Source organism: Gossypium hirsutum, chromosome D08 (assembly GCF_007990345.1).
Source record: "Gossypium hirsutum isolate 1008001.06 chromosome D08, Gossypium_hirsutum_v2.1, whole genome shotgun sequence".
Taxonomy (NCBI): Eukaryota; Viridiplantae; Streptophyta; class Magnoliopsida; order Malvales; family Malvaceae; genus Gossypium; species Gossypium hirsutum.
The window spans coordinates 56,425,239-56,433,772 of NC_053444.1; the positions used below are offsets into that span (position 1 = coordinate 56,425,239).

Consider the following 8,534-nt stretch of genomic DNA (forward strand, 5'->3'; position numbering starts at 1 on the left):
TGATATTATGGAAAATAAAAGGTTTAAATATGCCTTCACTCCTTGTACTATTCAGGCTTTTGAAATTTAGTCCCTCTGTTAATTGATGACTCTACTGTTGTTAGATTTTCATTATAAAAATTTAGTCCCAATTGAAGCCTGCATCGCTAAAGGGTAATTAGTAGTATCCCAAAAAATAGGAAAGTTTGTTGAGGTTTTAGCTATAGATTTATTTCAGTACCATGTGACATTAACATGAAGTTAATTTTACAAACTGAATAAATTGGAATGCATCAATGAGGTACCATAAAAATTTATTTATGGATTAGTTGATTGTTTATTTAATGAATTTGAATTTTTTATTTTTTTAATAATTTTCAAATATTAAAGCACATTGATAATTAAATAATGTGTGCATTTCATTGTCAAAAGTTTATATAATCTCAGAATAATAATTCTAAAGTTTATTTTATTATTATATTTATGAGTTTTCGAAGTAAAAGAATTTGGAAGCCATACAAAAAAAATATAGTGCTTTTCCAATGGAACGAAACAATTAAGTAAGATTTTCACTTTGAATAATTTCTAGATAGAAACGTTAAATTTTAACATTTTTGAATACCTAAAAATATACATGAATATAATATATTTAATAGATACTCGATAGTATAATAAATGATTCATTTAGAATTGATATACTAATCTATCTGTATTTAAGATTTATTTATATTATTAGATTCAACTTTAACTCAGTTGACATCTTTTTTATTATAATAACTAGGAGGACGGGGTTCGGGGTAAAAATATTCTCCTGAGATAATATCTTCCATTGTTGAGGGATCGAGTCGGTATCTCCAAAAACAACATTTTAAAAATTTCTCCCGAAAGAACCGATCCCCTTAACAATCATGCTTATGCGCATTTTTTTTTAATTTAAGGATAAAAAAAAAAGTAAATTGTTTGCGTATATAACTAATCATTTCAAGTTCACAACCATCTGAAATAGATAAGTTAATTGGATTTTATCTTTCTTTGCAAAGAGAATGGAATTTTTGAAGCATTTGTCTGAACTCCAATGAATGATTTTGATATCATCTTATTATAAATGTTATATTTTTATTTTAATAATTAAAATTCAATTTGACAAATTTAATTATAAAAAAGAATCCTTAAATTATAGGTTTAAGACAGACATTAATCTTGTTTTCCTTTTCCCCAACATTTGCTTTTCGCAATCTTAATATAAAGTACATTTGTATACCTCAGTTAAGCATGGATGTATTCTTTCATGAAAAAAGAAAAACTGTTTTTATATACATGACCTAGCATGTAATTGTAAATCTAATGCATAACATTAATGTGGAAGTCACCTGATGAGGTTAAATATAAAAGAAAAGGGTAGCTGACCATCCTTAATATTAATGCAATTTAAGTTTCCTAGAATTGCATAAATGACCCTTTTATCACCTGTATTTTCCTCGCTCATAGCTATAAATGTTTGGTAAACGTACCAACAACTGACTCAATCTAAATGCACCCACAAATGGCCTTCTTCTCCTTTTAACTTTATTATACATATACACACACACACACACAAACAACTGACTCAATCTAAATGCACCCACAAATGGCCTTCTTCTCCTTTTAACTTTATTATATATACACACACAACAGCCTTCTATCTTGTGATAGAAATAATCCCCACGGAAATATATGCCCAGAGAAAGAAACACTGTACCTACTGACTCTGATTTCCTCAGAAAAAACCTGTCACTAGAAAATGATACTGCACTGCATTCACTTACATCACCCTATGAAACCGTAATATATATATGTTTTCATTTGTTTTTATATTATATATAAAATAAATTTCTTTACAGGGTGCTTTTCTGTTTTTTTTTTTTAACTTTTTTATTTTCATCTCAGTAGTAAATGAAAATTTGTTTATATCAAACATTGAAAAAACAAAAAAATATCTCACAACAAGTTAATCAAAATTAACTATCTTACACATCCATTACCACTCTTCCTTCCTCAAACTGCAGGTAAAATTATATGAAGAAAAGGGAAATTTCACACTCACTGTCTTTGATTTTTGACCGTCAAGATGGTGTTGGTCTTTGCCCTAGTCGAAGCTCTAGATCAAGCTCTTCGATTGATGTTTCCATGCTGCTGATGTTATTATCCGCCGATGAAGAATTATGCAATCCCGGAGGTGTTGCTGGATAATTTATATACGGTGGTGGTGGTGGTGCCATCAAGTTGTTTGAAGGATAGGGTGACATAGAGAGAAGAGGCGAGGTTGAATCAAGGGAGCATGGGTTCATAGATGGAGAATTGAAAGCCCCATTAGGGGTGGGGATTTGGTAGAGGAGGCAGAGGCCGCCATCGGAGACGAAATCTTGAGTAGTTGATGATGAGGTTTGATTGATTAATGGAACAGTAGGAGCAGGTGGGTGAGTTTGGTGAAGGCGAGCCCTGTCACGGCGGTGCACATTCATGTGACCCCCAAGAGCTTGAGCTGAACGGAACTCCCTTCTGCAAAAAGTGCAAGTATAAGACCTAGGGGGCCAAGTTGTGCCCATAACATTACCTGTGTCCTGGGCAAAGGCCCTGACCTCCCACGAATCATCGTCAGCTGCTTCTTGAGGGTTCCACACCCAGGAGGCAGCCATTAGGTTCTGGTTGTGTTGAGAGTGAGCTAGCTTTTGAAGTTGGGTCAGTGAGAGAAGGCGAAGGTCAGCAGCCATGGTGGTGGTAGCAACATTTGAGAAAGGAGATGGAGAGAGTTGAGGGGGAAATGGGTTAAATATAGGAAGGGAATAGGGGGGGTTAAAGAGGGAAAAGGTAGAGACAAAATAAAACCCTAACACCGGGCATATCACCCAAATGTTGTAGCAAAGCATTTGGATTGTTGCAACATGTCATTTATAATAATTAAAGTTTGCCCACTCAACTCAACTAGCTATCCTATTCCTCTGTGTGTGTGCACGCACATTGCCATACTTTTGCCTGCAACGCCAACTCTGTTTACCGCTTCAATTTCCTCTCCTGCATTTCTTCTTCTTCTATTCTTTCTAAAATATAACATTTATATTTTGCAAATGTTTAAATCTAAATAAAATTTTGGTTTTGGTTTTTCACTTTGATATAATTTAATTCTATAAATATAAAATTATTTGTTAACCTAAATATTTCGATGAAAATGTTAATTTAAAATTTGCTTAAAATCACCTGTCCCCACAAAAAAACTTCATGTCATGAAAGGTTATTTTTAAGAAAAACTTCATATTAACATTTTAATCGAGATGATTAAGTAATTAACAGTATTATAAAAATAAAGAGATAAAATTATACTAAATTAATTATCAAATTTAAAAAACCTAACATAACTTTAAATCGACATATTAACAAAACCTCAGTAAATCCTTTTTAAAGTAAAAGCAAACAAATAAATTTTTAGATGAAATGATCCCAAATTAATTATAAGGATCCATATATGAATTACACAAGACCTCATTAAAGAAACAATCTCAGTGCGTGAATCTTTGTAGTGGATCAAAGCGCAGAATTTTGAGCAGGCAATTGTTGAGCTTGATAGCATGGAAATCTTTATTTCTTTGATTAGGACTGCATGTTAGAAAAGCAACTTCTTTCGATAGATTCATCAGAATGCTAATAAATTAAAGTGAGTCATTTGTTCGTTAAGGTGATTTTATTATATGCAAACCGTGCTATTTGGTCATCTGTTCTTTCTTGTATTCAATCGGTTTTGATTTTGGATAATAATGTTCTTAATTTTGAGATTTCAAGAGACAGTAGGACAAGAGGCATGATGTATGAAGTAAGTTTGTTGGCTTGGATTCATATATTCTAATCTTGGGATCTATCTTTATTTCTTGATTATTAATATATTATTATTATTTCCTTTTTTTTAAAAAAGTTTAACATAAAAACCCATAGATATATAAAATTTTTTGACAAGTGACATCATAGAATTTATAATTCTTATATAAATTTATACACGAATAGTGCATCAATATTTTTTTTAAAAAAATCATGAATAATGTTAATTTTTTAAAAAAAATTATAATTAACTACATTAATAATTTAAAATCAAAATAAATTATTAATCGAATAACTTAACTAAACTTAAACTCAACTAGCTATGAGAGTCAAATCTTGGTAGTTAAAATTTGAAGACATCAACCTTACCAACAACGCCAATATATACCTAAATAACAGGTTAAAATATTATTATTTATATTTAGTTTGATATTCTTATAAAGATATGCATCATTTACCAAATCTATGGTTGGAATTAAACAAAAAAGAAGAAAAGAAAAGACATCCATAAAAAATGAACATAATAAAATTTCATTTAAAGAATTAAGAATATGTGTGCCCTGTCCTATGCATTCTCGACTGTCAATACATTTTATAAATTAGGATCTAAATTCTATATTTTGTTGGTTTCTAATTGTTGCATGCATTAACACCAATGCATTATTCTATCAAGAAAACCTGTTTCTTTTTTCATGACCAATATACAAATCTAACATATAGAGAAATATATAATGAAAACACTTAATTTTTTTTTTAAAAAAAAGTGGAAAAATATCATAAATATTAGTATTTAAATCTCAAAACTTATAAAATATTAATTATATAAGGTAAGTTAAATGACATAGCAGTTTTCGCCAAATTCGAGTAAACCGAGAAACAGGCTCTTTTAATCTTACTTAATTAATTAATTATTCACCCATTGTTTGCAACGTCCTGTTTGATGTTGAGTTTAGCCACCAATTGTTGCCGTATCCCACTAAACTAACAAGTTGACTTTTAACCAGTTTGATTCAAGTAACGAGGTTTACTTATGGGGACAACCTTTTAATCATAATCTTCTGCCTTACAACTTTCCAAAAGGATGTTCTTAGTGACAGAAGGTTATCCCATTCCCACTTCATAAATTCCAAGATAATTTTGTGTTGGGTTTAATGTCCGTTGTTGTGCCAGTATGACTTGAAGTCATGGATAAAATTCATTAGCTGTATCATATATTTTAATAAATTTATTTCTGACAACAACAAATAAAACATTGAATATCTATCAAGTCATTGTTACTAGTTTTAGATTTTTATTTTTATATATGCAAGGTGGACAAAGATAAATAGCCAGTAAGAAAAAGTTCAAAAAGAAGTGAAGGGTGCGGAAACGTAGTCACTTCAAGTAGCTGTATGAAATCCATACTATATTATTCTTTTTAATTATCCCCTTAATTGTATCTATCTAACCAAGTGATGTTTTAGTCTTGAGGCTGAGGAAAATTCTTAGTTTAACAAAGATTGCACATCAAAGCATTTGATCCCACGATATCACTATATTTATAATGTATATATATATATCCAATTGATGATAAGCCTCTTTATCTCTTCCATTTGCGTACCTACATAACCAGTCTATCTGTCGCTTCTCTCTATGTCAATTTGGGTGCTTTGCTTCCTTGACAGTTTTTCTAACATTATTGTTATTCATTATTTTAATACGATATTGAGCCTGTTTGAACTTGCGTTAAATAAATATTTGATAAAAAATTTTAACCATCACACTATACAAGTTAAGACAATTACATATATTCTTTTAGTATTAGTGAAGCTAGAAATATTATTAACGGGTTAAAAGAATAATATATGCATATAGATTTGAAATAAAAATAGATTTATTATAAATGATTTGTAAAATATACTTTAATTTATTTAATTACAAAATATATTTAAAACTATAAAAATATGTTTTTTAATATTAAGAAAATTTAAAAGGTCTTAATTTGATGATAAACCATTTGAGTGTTAAAATATTAATATCATAAACACAAGGGCGAAGTCAAGGAGGGCTGGCAGGGGCTGCCTCTCCCTAAAATTGAAATTTTTATATTTAGTTCTTTTATAATTTTAAAAAATTTAAATTCGTATATGAGAAAATTACATTTTGACCCTTCAAGAATGATAAAAGATTGATTTCATCCTTTAAACATTATAAGGATATAGACTATCAAAATGGTGAAATTTCACTTTTGTTATCATAAAAATATATAACTTTATTTTGGCTCCCCCTCAAAAAATTTTCTGACTCTGCCCCTACATAAACATTCAAACGATTGAAAAAGATAATCGATATGCCGAGCCAATAAAATTAGTGATTTTTGAATTACAAATGTTATCAAACTAAAATATATATATAAATAAATAGATTTTAATTATTGTTGAAACAAAATTAACATCTAATTAATTTGTGACACCAATTCAATAAAGAGAAAAACCAAATATAATTTAATTGAGCCTCAACTCATTAATTTTAATATTGTACTTCGGAGATTAAATTTTGAACATCTTCTCAATTATCAGAGCCGCAATAGAATGCCAAAAAAACATGCTGGTTTCGGGGGTAACTCATCTTTCGTGTTCTCCAGTGACAAGAAAAATGGAAATGAAGGGTCGACATCCCCACTGACGCATTTCACTTCTTTCTCAACAATGTTTTTTATATTTTTCTATTACTGTGAATTTCGAGGTAAAAGATTTATATTAAGAATTAAATTATATTTTTTATTAAAAGTAGAGTAGATTAATTTTTTATATTAAATTAAAAGATAAAATGATCCTTTCTATTCAAATTTTATATCTATTTTTACTGTTAAAAATTAGCATAGTTGACATGACATGTCAGGCGTACCTTATTTTGGCATACAGAAGCTGGTTTTTAACAATATAAATAAATGGAATTTTTAACAAGAGGTTCAGTTTGCTCTTTAATCTAATGTGCATGGACTAATTTGCCCATTTATGAAGTAGAGAGGGCAAAAATCTGACTCCTAATACAAGAGCCTTTGTGTTACTTTTATCGAAATTTGATGTTAGGTAAACACATTAAACTTCAATTAAAGTTAGAATCTAATCATATCAAAACTTTAAATTAAGATGATTTTTTTTTACAAAACTCGAATTTAAAGGGGTGTTTGGTTTATCGAATTTTAGATTAAGTTTTGTAATAGAATTATGAGAATAGAAAATTATTTTATTTGGTTTAAAATAAAAATTTATTAAATTGTGCTTATTATAAGTTGAAGGGTGAATTTGAATTTTGAATGGTAATGTAAGTTTGTAAATTTTATAAGATAAAAAAATGGAACTTTATTTCCAAAAAGTAAAACCACAAACTAGTAATTAAGATTACTCAAATAATTTTCATAAAAAGTAATCAAATAAATTCAAAGTTTATTAAAAAAATCATTTACCCAAAACGTTTAACAAACATTCAACAATCCACGTAATATAAAGATAAATGATATTGTCATCTAAAATTTCAGATTTGAGAAATGTCAATTATCGTAATCTCATCTTAAAATGTTACTAGGAATTGACCCAACATGCGTTTCATCCCTTTCAACTCATACCTATTTCTTTTCGGTTTTCAGTGTTTCCAAGTGGTAGCTGGTAAGTATAAAAAGATTGGTCTTAAAACATAATAATACAGGCCCAATATATACCTGATGCCTATGTATACGAATGAGGCCCATTGCCCAACTGTTGAGTTCCATTGCATGACCTACAACTATTTCTCATTTACATCAACAGGTTGGATGCAATGTTAAAACAATTGCACGATGCTACAGATCAGCCAACACTACGATAAAAGGGTTCAGGTTTTTGGTTATGGAAAAATGATAAGTTCAACAGTTTACTGCTGAAATTGGTGACAATGAAATCCATTTTAGGGTTAAGTACTGATATCCCACTTTAGTTGTGATTTTACTTTCAATCAGTTCTAGCTTTCAAACCCATTTTCTACAAATTTTTTTGAGAAATTTTAAAGCCTAGCTTCAATTCAGTTTCGCTGCTCCTTTCCCGGATTTTGTTCTGGAAAAAGCATTAAAAACAATAAAGAGATGAAAAGGAAAAGGAGGATAAGGAGATTGGAGACCCACAAAATATAATTCAAGTAGGAATGAGTCCTTGTGTGGATTCTGTACCGTGAATTGTGGAAGTACCCGAAAAAGTATTATCCCTCGGTTCAGTCTGCAGTTGCCCAACTGAACCTTTTTAAGTAAAAAAAAAAAAAACAGCTGAACCTCTGATGAGATCTCTTGGCCTCCATCAGACACCAACAAAACTGATCCACCCTTTGTCTGTCTCTTATTGTTTCTTACTCATACAGCTGCCTGATGTCTCTCTTGTCTATGCAATCAAACATCCCCATAATGCATTAAAAGGTCAGTGCTTGTGCATTCACTTTCTTCCCCCCCCCCTTTTATTTTCCCTCTTAGACCCTGTTTTATTGGTTAGAGGAAATGATTTCTTTGAAAATATTATGTTCATGGTTTCTATTTTAGCATTTGTTTGTTATTGATGGGTTCTCCTGCAAATTTAGAAAGATGCCTTTGTTTATTTGCTATTTCATTCGGAGAAATTCCCCATGGCAGTTGCCTTGAACAGTTTGGGGTGTGATTTGTGATTTGTTTCCTTGTTTCGCATGTGTATATTGAAATGATGTCAATT

The 8,534-nt window shown here is 30.0% G+C and overlaps 1 protein-coding gene across 1 annotated transcript; it reads right to left on the minus strand.

Annotated features, from left to right (window-relative positions):
* Positions 1-1,839: 1,839 nt before the first annotated feature.
* On the minus strand, positions 1,840-3,014 carry LOC107933548 (transcriptional regulator SUPERMAN). The gene has a single exon (XM_016865784.2). It carries the CDS (start codon positions 2,883-2,885, stop codon positions 2,082-2,084), a length of 804 nt encoding a protein of 267 aa, XP_016721273.1. The 5' UTR covers positions 2,886-3,014; the 3' UTR covers positions 1,840-2,081.
* Positions 3,015-8,534: the final 5,520 nt, after the last annotated feature.

What these genes read in the sequence shown, in the direction of transcription:
- LOC107933548 (XM_016865784.2), bottom strand. Translation starts at nt 2,885, where the DNA reads ATGCTTTGCTACAACATTTGGGTGATATGCCCGGTGTTAGGGTTTTAT.